General features: G+C 28.2%; 2 protein-coding genes across 4 annotated transcripts in view; both read left to right on the top strand.

Moving 5' to 3' along the window:
- Window positions 1-9977, top strand: part of LOC123299281 (junctophilin-1) — a 43963-nt gene extending 33986 nt beyond the window's left edge. For 2 of the 3 annotated variants that reach the window (XM_044881642.1, XM_044881633.1), the window contains exons 7-9: window positions 44-1295; window positions 4109-4312; window positions 9643-9977. In XM_044881642.1, the coding sequence (XP_044737577.1) occupies window positions 44-1295; window positions 4109-4312; window positions 9643-9729 (1543 nt within the window). In that variant the 3' untranslated portion in view covers window positions 9730-9977. Of the gene's footprint in view, window positions 1-43; window positions 1296-2793; window positions 3004-4108; window positions 4313-9642 lie in introns of those variants that run through there. The other variant, XM_044881650.1, reaches the window with a different exon arrangement.
- Window positions 9978-16547: 6570 nt separating this feature from the next.
- On the top strand, window positions 16548-22242 carry LOC123299245 (DNA-directed RNA polymerase I subunit RPA1). The gene is made up of 2 exons (XM_044881576.1): window positions 16548-16660; window positions 17280-22242. The coding sequence occupies exon 2, from the start codon at window positions 17284-17286 to the stop codon at window positions 22036-22038; it is 4755 nt and encodes a 1584-aa protein (XP_044737511.1). The 5' UTR covers window positions 16548-16660; window positions 17280-17283; the 3' UTR covers window positions 22039-22242.
- Window positions 22243-22771: the final 529 nt, after the last annotated feature.

Below are 22771 nucleotides of genomic sequence, written 5' to 3'. Positions count from 1 at the left end.
TATTATAATTTAATATAAAAATTTGATTTTTCTAAACATTTAGAACAGCAACAGCACGTGGTAAAGCAGAAATGGCCGACATTGCAGCGGATCATGCGAAAGAAGAATCAGATATAGCACAATTAACAGCAAAACAATTCGCACCAGATTTTAAGCAACCTACGGGCATTGAAAGATTACGTCAACAACGTAGTGCAGCCGCTGCAGCCGCAGCCGTTAGTGGTGTAGGTGCTGATATTAAAAAATATGCACCACCACCTGAAGACGCTGTACCTGTTAAATCAATATTATCATCATCAAATAAACAACAATCAATACAATCGCAACAATCAATTCAACAATCATCACCGCCAACGACAATACAACAACAACAACTACAGCAACAACAACAACTACAGCAACAACAACAACAACAGCAACAACAGCTACAACAACAACAACAACAACAGCAGCAGCATCAGCTGCAGCAGCAACAGCAACAATCACAACAATACAATATGATGAATAATTACAGTAGTGGTGGTATGGGTGGGGGAGGTGGTATTATGGGACAGCAATCCTATAATACAGAAAAGCAACAGCAACAATACAACAATATTCCATCAACAAACGATTACAATCAATACAATAAAAATGAACAATTCCAACAAAATATTATGAATGGTGGTGGGGGTTTAAGTAGTAGTACAGGTGTTGGTGGCTATAGTGGTACAGGTGGTGGTGTCACTGGTTCAACAATAAATAATATGACACAACAACAATCACAAATGACAAGTAGTACAAGTCCATCAAGTAATTTAGATCGTCGAAGGATGTCACGCGAACCCACTATCAAATCAAATTTAGATGGTATACATTCACAATCAAGTATAGATCGATTTGATCATTATAATCGTCCCTCATCGGTGTCACGAAGTCGTGATTCAAGTGTTGATCGTATGAATTTACCATTGCGACCTGGTAGTAGACAAACTTCAGTTGATAAACAAGTTTTAGGTGGTGGTGCTCTTGGTGAAAGACGAGCATCAAAAACGTTAATACGTGGAGGTACACCTGTTGCGAATCTATCATCGCCTACGAGTAATGGTATTATTAAAACTGGCTTGGGTCTGGGTAGTGCAGCTCTTGGAATAAATCAACAACAGTTAGCATCATCTCCACCACCTATTGATATGTCATCATCAATTACTACAACATCGTCATCAGCTTCAAATCAACCAAAGCGTACAGAAAGTTTGTATATAACACCTGGACTTAAACAATCTATTGGTGTTGGGGGTGGTGGTGGGGGAAAGGTACTTTTTATTTTCTTTATTTCTGGAAGAGTGAATGGTATAGAGAAAAAATTTTTCCTATGTAGTGAAACAATTAATAAATTGTCTTAAACTTTTATACGTGTAACGATAGACCTGAGTCACAAAATGACTTTAATAAGCGTCTTATGTCAATTTTTCTCTCTGCCTTATTCACTTTGATATTTTTATTTTATTCATGAATCCCCCAATTTTCAGATGTCCTTTCGTTGAAAATAAATTCGAGCCGGAATAAGATATTTACAATTAAATATTATATTTAAATATCTCATATAGGGTGTCATAAAAATTACGATTAGATCCACTAAACGCGTTCTTTTTATCACTTGCGGTCCAATATGTTTGTCTAATTCTCATAATCGTAACGCTGAACAATGATACGAATGTTCAATCTCCTTTTCCTTCTTACGACTCTAAAAATCGCGTGATTCAGTCATGTCTTTTTTATTTCTATGAGATAATCTGATCCATGGTTTTCTTTGATAAATTTTTCGATAGAAATGATGAGCCGATATCTGTCAAGCTTTCTTTCGACTAATCATGTAAATTTTGACATTTCTTATTATTTTTTCTTTTCTTCATTTGCATTTCAATCGTCTTTTTCGTCTGTGTAATTGTTAATTATTGACAGCGGAAACAATTTTGGTATTATTTTCTCTAGGTTTTATCTCCCCTTAATGTGGACCTATATTCATACCCTGCCTCAACTTTGTCATTGATTCATTTGTGAGTTTTAATATTTCATTACTAGGCAAAACCCACTCATTTTTCTTAACTATTTTGTCGTTCAAGTAGTACCTTAATCGTGTTCGTAGCTCTGAGATACCTTCTCTGTTAGTTAAAAAAAGTTTCGTCGTAGGTTTGGATTCTCAAGTTCAAATTTCGGAGCCATTTCGGACTTCTTTTTTTCCTCCAGATCTTATCGTATCTTCTGTCATATGTGTATACAGTCTATCTCCTACAAAATTTTGAATGAGGATATCAAATATCTGTCTACGATTTTCCTCAAAAGACTTAATTCTATAACATGAATATTCATTAACAAAATTCGACTAGACTACGAATCGTAAATGACATATGTGTCAATAAAAACACATAAATCATTTACGACATTTAATTCGTGTATTATCATATAAAATTTACATAAAATTCGGTGTTTGCTTGTACACAAAACGATCGTTGCCAAAAATTCTCTCTCTATATAAAATATACAAAAAAATATTGTTAAATCTATTTATACACTTTTAAATATTAGCTAACTTTACAAACACAAAGTTAACTATTCAATTATTTTAATTGTATTCACAACGGCAACCATTATCTAATACTAACTACAACTAATTCAAACTGACGGACGTAGTGTTAGAGCCATTTTTATTTATAAAACAAAAATTTATATTTAAAAAAAACTACGGTTTATACATAACGAATACATGCGACGAGATATGTTCGACCATTCTTATAAATTAGTATGCTATGTTACTTATGGTGGTCTAATACTTACTTAAGTCTATTAATAATTTGTGTGTAAATTATTTTTATTTTAATTAAATTAAAAAAATATATATAATTAAAAATGTGGTATCAAGAGGGTGAAGAATATGACGAAGAAGAGGAAGATGTCATGTTCTCACCTGCTTTAATGGCAAGAAGGGCATCTGAAAGTTGGATAAATGCTCCTCCTGTTGAGGTATTTTGTTTTCGTCTGTGTGCGTTCAATTGATATTACCATAATCTATATGGTTGGAAAAAGTGTGTTGATCCCTTTTTTTCTTACAAGTCAAGTTCTCAATTACAAGTGAAGTGCATTTTCATTTTGTCTTAATATTTGTGGAAGTGTATCTTTTTAAATTTAAGGGTGTACGAGCACCAAGGCAATTTTCGACTTGGGGTTGAAATTAATTGTACCTTATTTTCAATTTTGATGAATAATTTTGTTATAACTTCATGTATGTAGACGAAAAATAAGAATAAAATTTTTCGATATCTTCCTTGGCTTTCGAAACATCGAAAGCTAAATAATTAAACAAAATTTTCAATATATTCTTACTTTTCGTCTTATATTGTCAAGTTATAACATAATAAGCTATCAAAATTGAAAATATATATATTTTTTTAAATTTGTGTCCCCACTACCGTGCTTTTTCGTGTCTACAACGGGTTTTTTTGTTTTCAATAATTTATTAAGATTTTAACTTTAATTAAATTTTTTTTTTTGTAATTTCCTCCGACTAGTTTTGGAGAAATCTCTGAAAACGCATCATATCTACCGTTTTATCATAAAATCAATGTTTAATATGCCTACTTTTGAAGTCATTTATTTATTTAAATAATCGGGAGACCCCCCTAAAATTTTCAGAACTGACTTAGACTTTGCCCAACTTCATGTATAAAAAAAAATCAAGCTCTTTATTTAACTGCCTGGTGCTCATACATCCTTCAGTATTTAAATAGGAATAGAAACGAGGCGGGATCAACTAACCAGACTTTTAGTTTTACAGACGCACTGCGAATTTTTTATAGAAAGAACGACTTATAATGTTTATCAAGCAAGTTAAAAATTCTTTAGTCCGTAATTACGTATCTCGCCTACACTAAGAAAAAAATCGGAAGCAGGGTAAATTTTCATTTGTGGCACTAAAACAACTTGTATTTTTATCAACAAACAAAAGTAATGAATCGAAATTAAGAAACAAATTGGGAAATAAGACTTTTCAAGCATACTCTGATTTAGTTTTACCTCCCCAAAATGTTTTATTTTACGATTTTATTAAATTTATTTGTTTTCTGAACAGTCAATACCCGTAACTACAACGACATTACAAAGAAAGAAATCATTACCAGATGTACAACAATTACCAAGAGCTACCACACAAATGTCACGCGAAGAAGTAAGTGCATTAGGATCAGCTAGACGTGAGGAAGTTCGACGACAAATTCAAGAATCAGAACGTTTACGTGCAAATCCATTATTATATTTAGTCAGTCCACAAGTCAAGGTAATTATTACTTTTTTTTTTTACAAAATAATGAGATATATTTAAATTTTTCTTTAATTTTCAAAAATTGATATTAATTATTTTTATTTTTGTAATTAACCAAATTTTATATTAGTTTTTTTCTTAATTAAAACATATTTTTACTAAGAATTCTTAATTAAAAATAATTTAATTTTTAATATAATATAAATGGACTTATTCATTATTATATATTAATTTAATTGGGTGAATTTTGAAAAAAAATATACCAAAAATGAACTTATCTATGTTGTCATAGTTGGCAACGAAGTTCAATTTGTTTGTCATACACGTACAAAGAAAGTTGTCAATTGTAACACCAACATTAATTTATGTAAACTTCCATTTTCAAATGTGAAATGAAAGTTCTTCTACAATCTTTAATCAATATAGTTTGGTCGAATTTACTCGAATATTCTAAAATTTTTTATTGAATCCCATATAATTTTCTCGAATATTCTTCCATTTTAACATTATGTAAAATTCTTTGAGAATTTTAACATTATGTAAAATTATTTAGTTTTGCTGGAATCGTGCTTGTTATTGGATTTTAATACTAAGAAAAACTCTACCTTGGCGATAGAAAAAAGAACTATATAGTTTGCAACGCCCAAAGATACATAATATTTAACGGAAATGTTTGTTTACAATTTTGTAAACCAAATGTACATACCATACACAAATAAAAGAATATACAGCACATTAAAATGTAGAATAAACGAATATAAAGTGGGTATCTTTTGCCTTTTGATTCAATGAAAAAATCAGCTGAGTTGTTTAAGTATAGCTTACATTTTTCTACTCGTAGCTCTGACTTCTTGGTGTTAAAATCGTATGTAGTAAACTCTTAAACTGATGTTTGCAACAAAGTCATCAACCTAGCCACTTGTCAATATAAAATGATTCCCACAAACAACAAAACATTTTGATTTTATTCATCTTATAAGCTTATAAGCAACATAGTTTGACGTTTAATTTGGTTATCAATATTACATATTGCCAACTGTGTTGTCAGCCATGTTGGATGTGTGAGGAGCTTTTAAAAAATTACTTCTTCCTCCTATATCTCTTTATTTTAAATATACTGATCTTCTTTATTTGAATTTTAAATTAAAATATGAAAAAATTTCTTTTTTTCTATTACCTCCATGGGTTTTTAAGTGTTTTTCCTTATGAGTCTTTTTAAGCCTGAATCGCTTGAATATAGTCATGGAAGTAAATGTATACCCTATAAATAAATCGTTCACCCAAATATTTGAAATATAAATGGTATTTCAGCATTTCAAAGAGTATATGGAACATATTTCTTGTCATCGCTAACTTTTGCTCTGAGAACAATTGTAATATATCCATGTCTATTAAATTTCGAAATTCACCGATAAAAGAGTAATTAATACTTTTTTTTTTAAAATCTCTTAAAATAGTGAATAAGTCCAACCATGTGTATTTTGTTAGATGAAAATTGTATATTTATAGAGCATATTCTTTCCATTGATGCTCTCTCAGAGACCATAGGTATGTTTTCAGTTGTTCAGTATATCCAAATACATGTGTATTTTATATCAATAAATCAATATGATCAATAGAAATTTATTGGCTTATTTTTAAAAAAAACATTCAAATAAAATGCTTTAATATTGCAATAGTTTTAAAAATAAGCGAAGATTATATTTTTAACTAATCTAATTTCAAACTTATCTTTTACCACAGCAAAGTAAGAAGTTCTCCGTGGCCAATTATTTAAACATCTTTTTTTAGTTTACAAGGAAAATGGAAATTCCAGAAAATATTCTGAATAAACCATTGTCTAAATTGTTGAAAAATTAACTTTAATCTATTAAAATTAACTTCAACGATAATGAATTATTTGATTGTTTATAACTTTTGCAATTTTTTGTGTGTTGAAAAAAGCTTCTGGCACATTTTTCTAGACTTTATTCCGAATCCAACGAGCTATTACACGTATTTTTAAGACCAGTATTTCTATAATTCACCAATTTGAACTTGTTGCTAAGACTAATAGTTATTTATTAGGGAATGACTTTTAGTATGTATATCTCGAGATATCGATCTTCGATATTAATAAACTCTTCTGTCGGCCATTTTTACAATTTAACGCTAGATATAACTCTATTTTCAGGTAGGTAGAAATCTAATTTGACGCTCAAAGCTAGCGTCATGGGTCATCATGAGGTTACATCCTTAGGTTGTAATACTGAACAATGACGCTACTCTAATTCTGTACGCTACTCGTCATTTGGTTAAAACTTTTTTAACTTAAAAGCAAAGAGGAAGTGTAATCATATTCTATCCTCTTTGCTTAAAAGATCGTAATTAGATTAAGAAATAATCGTAATCAGATTATTTCTTCTTTGACACGTATATATAAACTGTAAAATATTGACATATTGTTTTAATCTAACCAAACTGTTTTGGTTTCAATTTCTTCGAATTTTAACCGGTAAAAAAATCTTTTATTTTAATAAAGAAAAATGTAAAAAAATTTAATTTATTTGAAATTATTTTAATTTTAAGAAATCATTTTAGTTAAAAATATAATCAATGAAATATTTTTAAAAAAAATATTTAGAACCAAAAAAATATACAACAAAAATTATATATAAATAATTTGTGTAATATATTAAATCAATCACCATTTTTAAGATGCATGGGTGGTTATAATGGGTCTGTTTGACCTACAAGACCTAATAAATGTAAAAAATTAACATTTACTGCATGTGAGAGTTATTAAATGTTAAGCAATGCTAATGTTATATAGCGAGCGAATATAATGCGCTTTTTAAGGCTAAATGTAGGCATATATGTGTATATTCATCAAAATTTTGAATTGAAGCTTTCAAATCGTTGTCTTCAAACGGATATTAAATGTAGTTAAAATACGGATTATCTAAAGGACTTTACCGCAAGGGGACTAGTAAAGTCGAACAGTGTTAAAGTTTGAAAATGCATTCATTAAAAAATCATTAGAGCCTCATCGAATCTATATCATATGATTCCTGTATTTTCGAATTAAATAACTTCATTTTTCAAGGGTTTTCCAAAGTTGTTTTTTCAAAAAAATATTTGCGTCAACCGAATTTATACTTCGGCAGTAAAATACTTAAACTATCAACTTTTTTTTGTAGAATTAAGGATTAGTAAAATTCGATAAAACTAACCCAGCTATTGTAGGTACATCTGCGCTTTTGTACAAAATGGCCTATTATTTTATACAAAATGTAGGTTAATAGATGTATTTTGTATATAACTAATATAAATACCTAGATTAAATTTAGTTTTAATTAAATATAAAATATGTATATTAATATTAGTTATTAATTAATTTGCTTTCATATTTGTTGTTTAGTTATAAATAAAAATAAATCAACGTTTTAATTTGATAAATCGATAATATTAATTACTAATATATAGATAATATTGGCACGAGAGCTGGCATCGTTTTCGAGAGTGAATTTTAAGACGGCAGAATTTTATATATTTCTTTTCTTATTGAATTAAGTAATAGTCTCGGAAACGAAGCACTAAAAACAGTCAAAGTTGAAAAATTGAACAGAAAGACGGATTTGAATGCGGTTTTCTGCATTCGATTCCTTTGAGCGTCAGGAAATTTTGTGACCTAAAAAGAAATTAAAAATATGCAATTTGCATAAATAATTATATTGCATTTTAAATTGCCCGTAAATGTACTGAATTCACAATTCGGTTAATAGTGATGAAAATGATTTCAAACTTGTTACGCGAGGATTTTGGGGTCACTGAACACGAATATCGTGCCAGAACTGGTCTCCAAGATTCCTGGTGTTCAGGGTAAACAATTTTCCCGTCGTCTCCTGGAGTTTTCGGGGCATTCAATATATAAATCGTCCCAACTCGTTACACGAAGGTTTTTGGGGTCGCTGACATGAATATCGCAGAATCGGACACCAAGTACCTGGTACAGTTCTGTCGCGAAATTTGTGTTCAGCGACCCCAAAAACCCCAAGTAACAAGTTTGCAACCCAGGCTTACTTCTTCTCTACCCCGTTTCAATAAGATCAGAAATATCCAAAATTAAATGTGTCTTGAGATCACTTTTATGTGATCAGCTTTTATGCCATATAGAAACAGCAAAATAAATCAGTAGTGGACTTCACTAACTCTTAACACCAATTACGGCAAAGTGTCTGCCCTATTGCAAACTTTCTTTAATAATGACATTGTTTGTCCAATGATGTAGGCTTCACTTTTGAACCTTAGTAAGATATTGATGATTCTTCGAAATGAACATCGTGACATTAAAGACTTTCACGAGACTACTTCAGTTTGATATGATGACATTGGAACATGCCCTTGGTGAACTTTTCAAGAATCTTATCAGTGTTATCGTATCGTTTTACGTTTTCTATACTCAGGTTCTCTTACGGGATATTGCATTTGGGCATACAGAGGATTTTGAAGCTGATTATTTAAGAGTTGGTGAATCCTACTATAGCTAAGTCGTCAACATTAGTAGGAAATTTTCATTCATCCATTATCTTAAATATTTATGAATGCTATGGTGTTATAGGCATTTGAAAATATTTAGTCGCATAAACTGTCGAAACCCAGTAGCAATTTAAAATTTATAAGGCGTTACAATTAAATTACAATAAAACAGCCAAATTGATATTTTTATTCTGTATGCATATTTAAATTTTCCATTGATAGTAAAGTACCCACTAATTTTTCTACATTGCTAGCATATATTCCCGTAGTCGTGGAAAGATAGGTCTCAAAATTGTAGAAATCGTTATATAATCGACAGTGTCTAAACAGAAGTCATACCGCCTTTCTCAAATAGTTACTGTTAACCGGGCATAATCAAATGGTCTAGCTTTGGTTATACACAACTTGACATGTCGGTCGGTCGTCATGTCTTCTGTGAAATTCCAAGGACAATGTATGCTTGATTCTGATTTGAAGCATCTTGCAATAATATCTGCCGAAAATTTTGAGTCGTTCTCTTCTATTCCAATGAGTGCTGCTTTACTCTTCTTTACGAAAGAATAACTCAGTACTTAGTTGAGCTTGGCAGTGATCCTCTAACGTCTAAACATTCATCAAGTCTCGGGAATTTGAAGTGCTGCTTGATTATTAGAATAAATCATTGATCGCATTGTTCCTGAAAAAAATCGATGCTCGGAAAGAAACAATGGCATGATGCTATGATTTTATTTACAGATGTCTATAACCTCAAAATTATTTAAAAATATCATATGTGTTCAAAACCCAAAAAATTTAAAATAATAATAAAATTTATGTGTATGTTACAGGATTGGTTTTCACGCCAGCAATTAATGTTGCTGGTATTATTTGTGAATATATCATTAGCCATTATGTTTTTTAAACTATTGACGTAGTAATTAATTATATAATTATATACATTAATTATTAAATTACTACGAGCTTTAAAAGTGCATAAAATTGAGAGCTTTTCATTTTTTTTATAAGCTATTTTACTATAATATACTATTAAAATATAATGTATATATTTATATATATAATTACTTGTTAAACAATCGTTTACGATTGCAAGAAGAATACAAATTTTGACCATCATGTGCCGACCAAATGACACTTAAACTTACACACATACAAACATACTTATACTACTTTTAAAATAGAAAACGATTTTATATAAAACAAAAAAAAAAAATACTTTTTTGAAATTTTGAATATACGAAATATTTATTAATATTTAAATAAAATAAAGTTATGAAAAAAAATAAACAAAACGAAAAAAAACGAGATATTATGTTTGTAAATTCATTGACGTTATTTTAGGTTAAAAATTTTGAAAGACATTTTAATACTTAAATTTAAAAAATATGTGGATAATAATAAAGGAGAAGTGCGTAATCCAAAGATCGTTGATAATTGTAACACTTAGATTTCTTCAGTAAGAGTTAAAACTACATTATTTAATTCCATACAATTACTCTTATCTTAAACTACCTTTATTTTGTGTAATATCCAGCGCCATTTTGTCAGTATTTACAGGGGAATCATATGTTAAACGCTTTACCCCTATTATTAAAAATAAATTCTGAAAGTTAACGCTCTCGCTTTATAAACCCTATTCTAAATAACTCTTTTATCAAAATGGCGATCGATATTAACCTATCCAGCCCCTAACTCTTTCTGAAGGTCTGTATTCAAAAAACGATTTTTTCCACAGAGGAATGACACATATAATGTCAATAAATTACAAACAAGTTATATAATTAATTATTATATAACGTTACGAGATTGAAAAATATGTCTAAATATTATACTTTTATGTATAAAACCATTTTTTAATTCATAGTTTTTTTTTCTTACTTAACTATTTTTAAGAAAAAAATGACATTGTTACTTAAGATATATATGAATTGAGCTTTAAATGGTTTTTAACGGTAGTGGTAACATTTTTTGGATGGAATTTTTTGAATGACCTCTTGTCAGATATGGCGGTAAGTTTAAGTAAATATTTTTAATAAATACGTCCTTTAAATTAACTAAAATAAATGTCCAAGAATTTTTATATTACTTTTACTTTGATATAAAAGCTCGTCCATACAGGCTAAAAACTTCGAATCATAAAAACTGACCCTTCGAGCCGCTTATGTGTTCAAAACTTTATTTCTTGGTTTAAAATTACACCTAAAAATACAGAATTAGGCAAGTTAAATTCATTTTTTTTTTCTTTGGTCGTATTTTTAATTTATTAAAAAAGTGTTTTTAATATTGGACAATATAGGCTCTGTTTAAGATGACTTGCTTTAATAGCTTTTATCCAAAGAAATTCTAGACGGGCTTGTCTTTATTGTTTTTATTTCATCAAATTTTTAACATTATGTATATAAAATTAGAAAAAAAAAGTGCCATAATTTTTATATTTAAAAAAAAACTATGAATTAAAGAACAAATTAGATAGTAAATAAATTTTTGATAGATTTTCTCAGATATATATAAATAATTTATGAAAAAAAAGAAAATATTTTAATTGTTTGTTATGTCTCTATATATATTTTAATAAATTAATTAATTGTAAAATGATGATGTCAATTTAGGGAAAATTGTCGCACAAAGACATATTATTTATTTTATATATATTTTCGAAATGTACATTAAAGAAAAAATGCGCCAAAAAATAAAAAATAATACCCAATTCCGTATTTAAAACAAATATATTATGATTGCTAATTATTATTACAAAAAATATTATTATATTATATATTGTTGGATCTTGAAAAGAAATTTTATAAAATACTATTTACAAAAAATGAACAAATTACTTATATATTTAAAAAAATTTAAATTTAAAATTAAATGTATGTATTAAGTTATATATTCATTGACGTTAATACTAAGGTACTATAAAGTCCTTTTTAATACTCTATTCAAACTATAAAGTCAATGGTTATTTGTGGCATTCCTTTTATTCATAAACTTGCTTTCAACTGAAGAACAAAATCTACAAAACTCAAATAAAAATGAAAAAATTTTATGAGATGTTCGAGAAAACTGAAGTCTGATTCTTTTTCTAAAATTTTACCTCAATTTTCGCAATAAAATCTCTATTTAATGAATTGACATTTCTTTGAGGTTATACTTTCAGATAACCTCTGATTTTTTGACTTGCGCTAAACTAAAAAAATTATCTTACAAAATTTTCTATTGAAGGGAGTTTTAATACTCATGACATCATAAAAAAATTAGTCGGTTAAAAGGTTTCAACGAAAATAAAAGCAACCTTTAATTTCTTACCTAAAAAAAAGGTTGAAAGAAATAAGGAAGGTGACTAAGTATGGGTTTTTATTATTAAAAATAAAAAATTTTAAATGTAAAAATAAATTTTTAAAAGAAAATTTAGAATTTTCAGATTTCTCAACCATTTTTTGAAGTATAAATTTTCCAATTATAAAAACAAATTAATTAATCCATTTTCTTTTGAATAAAATTAGTCTTCAAAAATCGTCTCCTTTCCTATTTTATATGTACATACATTTAATTTTATAAAGGACATTTCTTTATGTCTCCTATAATTTAGTCGTACTTATTTGTCAAATAAAACAAACATAATTTTTTGATTTCTTTGACAAATATAATGAAAATTAATGTATAATAAATAAATAAATAAATAAATATTAAATTATTATAATATATATTTATTATAGGAACTGACTCGAAGTCTTGTAAATGGGATTTGTACCTAAATTTTTGCCTGCGAAAAATGTAATATAAAATTAGAATGACAATTAAATCTTATTATTATTATTTAAAACAGTCTTCAAAAAGGAAATTTAGATAACAGCTTGACGAAGAGCAGGGCCGTAACAAAGATACATAGAACTTTTGCAATTATTTAGATTATGCCTCCTTTTAACGAAATGAAAATTGATTAAGTGGGGGAAAAATTTTGCAATTGTTTAAATACTATTGATAAATGATTATTGAAGAAAAACTTCTTTAGGTACGCTTAACTTGGGGAGTAAACTAGAAAATGTAAAATCAGAATGTTACGAAAATGTTTGATCAAGCTTATTACGAAAAGTGTGATCAAGTTGAGAGATAGATATAAGTTAGTGAAGATAGAAAGAAAGAGAGTTACGTTTCAAAAACATAACAACATCCATGTCATACTATAAGTATATAAAATATTATACATTTACACAGAGACTCGGTAGCTTAGTGGCAGAACACTGGACTCCGGAGTGAAGGTTTTAGTCAGTAATTTTGTTAATATGTAATATTTATTCTATTTGTAACATATATTTACACCAAAAGATGGAGCTAAACAAGTTTTAATTCAGTCGAATGGTCTAAAGCACACTCGTTTTTTATTAATTATTAAAATTTTTAAATTACAAGAAAAAAGATAATCTCACGCTATTAAATTGGTGTTTAATTTTTCTCAAGAAATGTAACTTATCGTCTAAGCTCTAAGGAGTATTAAACTTACAAATCGAAAAGTACCTACCTATACCTTTTGTTGGACTAAAAATTAACATTGTAAAGTCCCATTTACAAAACTTTCCTTCCTTGGTTCCTTTATTAATATTAGTTAATTAAAAAATAATATGCTTAAGGTGCTGTGCCTAAATTTATTATCTCTGTATAAAAAAAAAATTGTAACTGAAATTAATTGTTGCAAAAATAATAATATATTAAATCAAAATACTAAATTATTATTATTATTAATCACTTTTAATTAATTAGTTAAATTAATCAAATTAATATCATTATCATCAAAATAATTAACATTTTGAATGATTTATGATGCAAGAAAAAATAATTTAGGGAACAAATTTTATTCACGTCCTTCTGAAATTTAATATTGCCTATTTTATATAAATATATATAATTAATTATTAATTAAATGGCCATACAATATTATTAATTACTAATTAATAATAATAATAATAATATGAAAATACAGAATGTCAAACAGTATTAAAACGTTATAAATTTTTATTTTTTTTTTGGAAATATTTCTAGCGTTTTAAGCGCTGAACATTCAAAACCTTTATTTATTGCAAAAACAATAAATTACAAACAATACAATCAATTCTTTAATTTTATTTTTTAATTATTAAATAATGTTAGAAGTTGCTAACTTTTGGAGCTGCACAGGTTACAGCCAGTAATTCCTAACATTGTATTTTTAATTAAATTCTTTTTTTTTTCTATTATAAACTTTTTGTTTTATTTTTCTTCATATTTTCACATATTTTTAAATATAGTAGAATTCGGATTTAATCATGCTAACAATTTTCCGGATTCAGAATTAATTATAATTTATAAGAAATGGTTGCACATTTCTCCGAAATGTTAATTATACGCTTCTTTAATATTTTCTTATTTCTGATTTAAAAAAGAAGTTATGTTTATTTTCGTGAAGATTTCGAATTATTTTTACTACGTTTTCAACGCAAATTTTGTTTAAAATAATATATTCGTATTCCAGGTCTGTCTTCCACAGTTTATGCCATCATTGTCACGTTAATGTTTCAATGTTTTTTAGTAATTTTTCCGCCAAAAAACACATTATCCAAAAGGCTTTCAAATAGAGTGAAATAACACCCGACCGTCATTTAAAATGTTTGAAAAATTAGCCGTGTTGGTCATGTTAGAAAAGTAGAAGTTTCAAGATAAATTATAAATTTTAAATAAAGAATTGTGGGGTTTCAATGAAAAGGTTGCGTGTTCAAATCACGTCGGGGTCACCAATTAATGTGGGTGCACTGAATAAGTGATGAACCCGTAGCATCAGAAAGGTGCGTTACTTGTATCACGTCAGGGTCACCAATTAAAGGGGGTCACAGAATTTTAATTTTATAAATTTATTTATTTTGGCTTAATTTAATATACAGACATTTTATAAAATCAAACAATAAATTTTTACATATTGACTGCATTAGAAAAAATTGCTTAGAAAAGTAATTTTTTTGAAAAATAATTGAGCTCAGTTAATCCGGATTCTACTAATATGAAAATTTAAATAATTTTCAGTATTTTAATCAACTTTTTTTAACAAAAACTTTATCTTATTTTGGTTTTGTTCATCAATTTTGTTACCCTCCACTCCATTAATTATTTAAATTTTCATCTTATTGGATTGTTTTATTTATATTTTTATCAAATTTATTTTGGTAAAAAATAAAAATTTCAGTAAACAATAAAAGTGACACTCTGAAATACACGCGGGTCTACTACTAATGCGGAGGAAAATAATAGGAAAATCAACAACTATTTCCACTTGAAACTCGCAACTGGTTTTTGAAGTTTTTTTATTTTAAATCATTTATTCACATTTGTTTTTATTTATTTAAATTATACTGAATGTATATATTAGTTAATATGTTTATATCATCAATTTAAATTAATGATCAAACGATGATCACCCACATCATTCATTATATATTATAAGAATGATTGATTGATTGTTTTGCTTGTTATTAAATTAATTTTATTATTGTTATCACTCAATTAAAATTATATATTCAATTATAAATATTATTTATAAAAATAAACAAATATACATTCTTCAACAATTACTTTAGTAGTTTTTTTAAAAAATATTTTAAACCTAATTCCTAAATATTTTGAACCATCGTTGCACGAGGTCTCTCGTAATAATTGACTACCCTTGATGAGAATTGAGAAAATGACTCATATTGAATTTGACACATTACCTATAAAAATGTAAAAGTAAACTTGATACCATACAAAAAGGACCCCGCACGTATTTGATCGCCCATAGCTCGAAAAACCCGTTAACAAATTATGTGACCGCGAGAGCTTTTGGCCAGAACGATTCGAAGAACATTTTGGGGGTGGTTTGAAAAAGTTTCATAGAAAGCCATTTTCCCAGTTATATTGGTATTACAACTATATGTGTAGCTTTGATCGTCCGTAACTCGAAAGCTACTGATTAAAAAGTTTTGTGGCCTTGAGAGTTTTTGATCAGAACGATCTGAAGAATATTTTGGGGGTGGTTTGGAAAAGTTTCACAGAAAGCTGTTTTCCTATCTAATATTACGGGGTCCTTATTTAAAAAACGAAGAAGTTTTTAGCATTCAAAGATTTTTGCCCGTCTCTTTCTTGCAAAACAGAATTTTATATGGATTCTCTAAGCGATATTCAATAATGGCGTTACTTTTAAAATATCTTCATCTTTGTTTAATTAGAAGTTTTAAACGTTCATTTGCATACTTCTAAAGATTTTCAAAAACCAACTTAGCTTTTCAGTCCGTATAATGAGAATTCTTTACCTGAAGCCTGAAGTGATCATCTAAATTATTATAGAACACGTTCATGTACAAAATATCAGAAAACTACAAGATTTTTATCAAAAATTGAAAATATACCTCGAAAAAGTTTTATTGGAAATTTAACACGTCTGGCTTTTGTATTTATTCAAAGCAAATGATATATACTTAAATTAATTATATATTTTCCCAAAAAATTGCAACCGTTTTAACAAAATTTCTTCAAATATCTTATAAATTAGTTGATAAAAATAAGAAAGAATCAAAAATACTACACGTTACTAAACCAACATCAAAATCGTTCAGTTAAACCCAACACCAAAAACAATAAAACATACTTGACGATTGTCATCAAATTTAAAATTTGTAGGTTAAAATTCAAGTCCACACGTGTTGGTTCAAATCTACTAATATTTTTGAATTTTGTGTGAATTAAATAATTTCCATTAATTTACAGTGCTTGTAAAGTTTCGATTATGTAGTTATTAGTTCCTTAAAGACATTTCTCTGAAGACTCTTCACAATATTTTTATTGAATGTAAGGATTTATTGTTTACCTATTCAAATCTAACTTAAAAGGATCGGCTTTTAAAGCATTTGTAAAATTTAGTGAATCAGAAATGAGAAGCCAGAATGCGGATTTGAAATTTTATTCTGTAGAAGTTTCCCTGCGAAATTTACATTTATTATCTCAAAGGAAAATAGAAGTGACACAGTATTATAGTCATAAGAAATTTGAGCTTGAAATTTATTGTTCAAAACTAATAAAGCCATATTTTCAGTTTTCTGGGCTCAAATTGTTTTAAGACGTAATATTTATGGATTCACCTGAAATAGACTGTCAGTCACAGACATTTTTCTTAGTTTTTCGCATATATTTGAAATTTTGCGTTATAAGTAAGCAGTTATCCAAACACAGTCATGAATTCCTGTTTTGGGCTTAAGTTTGTTGTGTAGAGGGTATGGGAGGTTGCAATTTTTTCTCGGGTTTGTCTGTGGGCTGTTGGAACTCCAGATTTTCAAATGAAAGCTCTTTAACGCACCATTTCAAAAATATTGAATCCATTTTTGTTAAATGTATCATTTAAATTTATCTTGAAATGAAACAAAATTATCAGGAGCGAAAAATTAATTATTTGAAAATTTCAATTTTATAGTAAAATGGATCCATATAATCAAGATTTTGGACTTGGCGAAGCATTAGGCAGAAATGAAATTGAAACATCATCAATAGAATTCTCTGTATTAACACAAGAAGAAATTCTAAAATTAAGTGTAAAAAAGATAAGTACTTCATTAACATTCGACCAATTAGGATATCCAATTAATGGTGGTCTCTATGATCTAGCACTAGGTCCATTATTAAAGAACGTAAAAGATCAAAGTGACCCATGTGCCACATGCCATAAAAACGTTTATCAATGTCCAGGACATTTTGGACATTATGAGTTACCTGTTATCTGTGTAAATCCTTTATTTTATAGTTCGGTCGAATTATTATTAAAGACCTCGTGTATGACCTGTTATCAGTTACAATTTCCGTTAAATATTAAAAAATTATTTATCCTACAAATGAAATTAATCCAAGCGGGATATATCATCGAAGCACAAGAAATATCGAATTATATGTTAACAGATGAAGAAAATGATAAGGAATCAAAATCTTCTACTCCAAATCAATTATTAAAAAAATACCATAGATTATTAGAAAAAAATTCGAAAAACGAATTTAATAATAAAAATATCGAATCTGTTAAAAATAGTTTTGTTAAAAATTTAATTCGTTCTATGAAATTAGGTAAAAAATGTCGATATTGTAGTGCAATGATAAAAAAAATTAGCACGTCTTATCATAAAATTATGATTTACGAATCATTAGAAGATCCTAATAGTTCGGGACATATGGGACCAAGAATGATAATGGCGGACGAATCACAACAGATACTTAGAAAAATCTATGGGAATGATCATGAAATTGTCTCTAGTCTAATACCAATTTTAGCTGGTATTAAAAGCGATTATCCAACGGATATTATGTTCATTAATGTTCTTCCAATTTTGCCATCGATTGTACGACCCGTTAATTATTTAAACAATCAAATTGTTGAGCATCCTCAAACACAATTATACAAGTACATAATTGAATGCTCATTGATGATTCGCTACATCATTCAATTATTACAAAGCGATGGTGTAAAAGACGAAAAAAATGTTCAAATACAACAAGTTTTAAATTTACCAGATCTCAAGGATAAAAATAAAATTTTAGAAAAGTTCCATAATCAATGGCAAGAATTACAAACATATATTGATTTTATAATGGACACAAGTTCAACAACAGCTCAAAAATTACGTAATAAATGCGAGGGAATTAAACAGATAATTGAGAAAAAAACCGGAATTATACGACAACATATGATGGGAAAACGTGTTAATTATGCGGCACGATCTGTTATAACTCCAGATCCGAATATAAATATTAATGAAGTTGGAATTCCTTTGGTGTTTGCAAAACAATTAACATATCCGGTACGTGTAACGACCTATAATGTTAATCAACTTCGAGAAATGATTAAAAATGGTCCTGATCAATATCCCGGTGCTGTTATGGTTGAAAACGAAGATGGTGTTTTAAAATTAATACCACAAGATCCCAATCAAAAAGAATCGATTGCAAAACGATTATTAGTCGCTACCGATGAAGTCATTTTGAAAGGGAATAATAAAAATAAAAGAAATTCAGTTAAAATTATTCATCGGCATTTATTAAATGGCGATGTAGTTTTGTTAAATCGACAACCGACGTTACATAAACCATCGATACAAGGTCATCATGTACGAATTTTAAATTCGATTAACAATGATAAAACAATTCGTTTGCATTATGGAAATTGTAAAGCATATAACGCGGATTTTGATGGGGATGAAATGAATATACATTTACCCCAAAATGAGTTATCACACAGTGAAGCAATTAATATTGTGAATGTTTCAAATCAGTATTTGGTCCCGAAAGATGGAACTCCACTATGTGGTTTAATACAAGATCATATTATTGCGGGAGTAAAATTAACTATACGAGATAAATTATTTAATAAATTCGATTATCAACAATTTATTTATCATGCGTTATCGAGTTTATCACGCTCAAATAATATTAAATTATTATCACCTTGTATCGTAAAACCACAAAAATTATGGTCAGGAAAACAGATTATATCGACAATTCTAATAAATTTAATACCAACTCCGTACATTAATTTTACAAGTCAATCGAAAATTCGACATTTTAACGACGATTCCCAAATTATCATTCGTAATGGAGAACTAATATCTGGAATTTTGGATAAACAATCGTATGGAGCAACACCTTACAGTTTAATACACGCAATTTATGAATTATATGGTGGGGATTATTCCACAAAAATTTTAAGTGCCTTTTCTAAATTGTTTACGCTTTACTTACAATGTGCGGATAGTTTCACTCTAGGAGTTGCTGATATTTTGGTTAAAAATCAAGAGAATTCAAAACGAGATGAAATTATTAACGAATTACGGGATGAAATGATTAACAAACAAATTGTTTTAAAGTCTTTAAATAGTTCTGAAACGGATCCTTTAATTGATGAGGATGAATTAAAATTACAAGTTGAAAAATCGTTAGTGTTAAACGATAAATATCGTATGATCTTAGATCGAGAATATAAACACTCCTTAGATAAATATACGAATAAAATTAATAAGGCTTTAGTTCCAAATGGTTTAATTACAAGTTATCCTGATAATAATTTACAGTTAATGATTAATTCAGGTGCAAAAGGTTCAATGGTTAATTCTATGCAAATATCTTGTTTACTTGGACAAATTGAACTTGAGGGAAAACGACCACCCTTAATGATTTCTGGAAAAAGTTTACCAAGCTTTATTCCATATGATTTTCAACCCCGTGCTGGTGGATTTATTGATCAACGTTTTATGACTGGTATTCAACCTCAGGAATTCTTTTTCCATTGTATGGCAGGACGTGAAGGTTTAATTGATACTGCTGTCAAAACAAGTCGTAGTGGATACTTACAGCGTTGTTTAGTTAAACATTTAGAAGGTTTAACTGTACAATATGATTTAACTGTTCGAGATTCAGACAACTCGATTATACAATTCTTATATGGCGAAGATGGTATGGATATTTGTAAGGCACAATATTTAAAAGATTTAAAATATTTCCAATTTTTGGATGATAATAAAGAAGTTTTTAAGAATTTCGATGCAAATATCGATGAAGAAATAAAAAAATATTTACATCAGTTAAAAACATGGGATGGAAAAAATCGTAAACCGGATCCAATTATATCAAAATATCAACCAGATCATTATTTTGGTGCCTTAAATGAAAATATGGAAGCTTTAATAAAAAAATATACCGAAAATAAAAAACACACCAAAGAGTTTTCAAAAATGATTAAAGCGAAATGTCAACAAACGTTAACTGTTCCTGGAGAACCGGTTGGTATGTTAGCCGCACAAAGTATTGGTGAGCCGTCCACACAGATGACATTGAACACATTTCATTTTGCTGGACGTGGTGATATGAATGTAACACTTGGTATACCTCGTTTACGAGAAATATTAATGACTGCATCGAAAGAAATTAAAACACCAAATATGGTTATTCCAATCAATTCAAATTTTACAGATACGGATGCGATAGCGAATTTATGTAAAAAGCTAACTCGTTGTACATTAGATAATATTTTAAATAAAATTCATATTAAGTCAAAATTAAATGTTGTGGGGCGAAATTACGAATATCAAATCAAATTTCATTTTCTTCCTCATAAACTATATTCGAATCAATTCTATATTAGAAGAAAATATGTGATGAACTTTATGGAAAAGAAGTTCTTCCCGAGTATATTTAATGCTATTTATAAAGCTGCACATATCAAAACATCTTTGATAACGGCAACTTTAGAAAATGACAAACCAAAAAAGAAATCTAATGCCGAAGAAGACGAGGAAGTAGGAAATAATGAAAATGATGCTAACTTCGATGCTGAAGAAATGAACAATGAAGATAAAGAACAAAATTCAGATGATGATTCTGAAAGTGAAAATGAGGAAGAAAGTAAATTTAAACGTAATAAATACAGTGATGATGAATCGGAAGACGAAAACGTTGCTGAAGATAATTTAGAAAACACTACAGTGGAAAAGAATATTAAAACCGAATTGACAGAAGATGATTTACATCGTAGTAAAGTTGTCGATTCGTTGAATTTCGTTACGGATTATAAATATGATCAAAAATCAAAGCAATGGTGTGAATTAACATTTACATTACCGTTAACATTTAAAAATATCGATATACAAGCTATTTTAAAAGATTTATCGATGAAATCGATAATATGGCAAACACCCTTAATAAAACGAGCGATTACTTATAAAGATGAACAAACTCAAGAGTTAATTCTACGTACAGATGGGATCAATATTAACGAAATGTTTAAATACAATCATATTTTAAATCTAAATAAATTATATACAAATGATATTCACAAGATGGCAGATGTCTATGGTATTGAAGCCGCTGCATGTGTTATTCGTAAAGAAATTAAAGAAGTGTTTGGTGTTTATGGAATTAACGTAGATTATCGACATTTATCTTTGATTAGTGATTATATGACGTATAATGGAATATATCAACCAATGTCACGAACTGGAATGGAAGATTCGATATCGCCGTTACAACAAATGTCTTTTGAGAAATCGTTAGGATTTTTGAAAAATGCGATAACGTTTGGTAAATATGATTATATACAAACACCATCGAGTTGTTTGATGCTTGGATCACCGTCACGCGTTGGAACAAATGGATCGTTTTCGATAATACATGATATTACTAAATATTTGCAGTAATGTTATAATTGATAAGTTTAGAGAAAAGCGCGATTTCTTTCCCCATGTTTTAAGACGAGGGTTAAGCTCCACTGGATGAACTTAAAAAGGAAAAATATTCAGTTCTGACTGAGAGTACAGAAAAAGAATTAAAATCAAATTAACTAAATAAAAATATCTGTTAGAATTATTGTTCTTCATGGACTTTTGTGTATAAATAATTAATTAGCAATGCAAATTAATTATTGTTGATTAATTTTATAATTTTATTTGTTAATTAATTAATAAAATACAAATATATTATTAAAACTATTGTAACAATGTTTTCATTTTTTAATTTTTAATATTAGTTTAGGAGCCAGTTATGAATTTCATGTCATTTTATTGAATTTTGTACGTCATTTTGTGATGACGTAGTTAATATCACGCAAATTTGGGGTATATATAAGTAATTTGGGAAGTCTTTCGTAAATATTAAAAGTGTTTTTTCGTATGTTAGAAACATTGTCTATATTTTTATGCTTAAATTGTGCATGATTTTGTTTACAGAAACTGGCTAAAGCAGTACATTTCAGTGGTCCGTCACGTTTTTTACAATAAACGAAAGATTGAATAAAAAGTTTGCCTCAAATTTTGTGTGTCAATAAAAAAGCTTGAGAGGTTTATATGACAGAAAGAGTCGTTAAGACAATCAAATTATACTCAATTTCTTTGGTATTCTTAATTTGGGATGTTATAAATTCGTTCAGGAAAT

Source organism: Chrysoperla carnea, chromosome 1, assembly GCF_905475395.1.
Source record: "Chrysoperla carnea chromosome 1, inChrCarn1.1, whole genome shotgun sequence".
Lineage (NCBI taxonomy): Eukaryota > Metazoa > Arthropoda > Insecta > Neuroptera > Chrysopidae > Chrysoperla > Chrysoperla carnea.
This window is presented reverse-complemented; position numbering and strand designations above follow the sequence as displayed.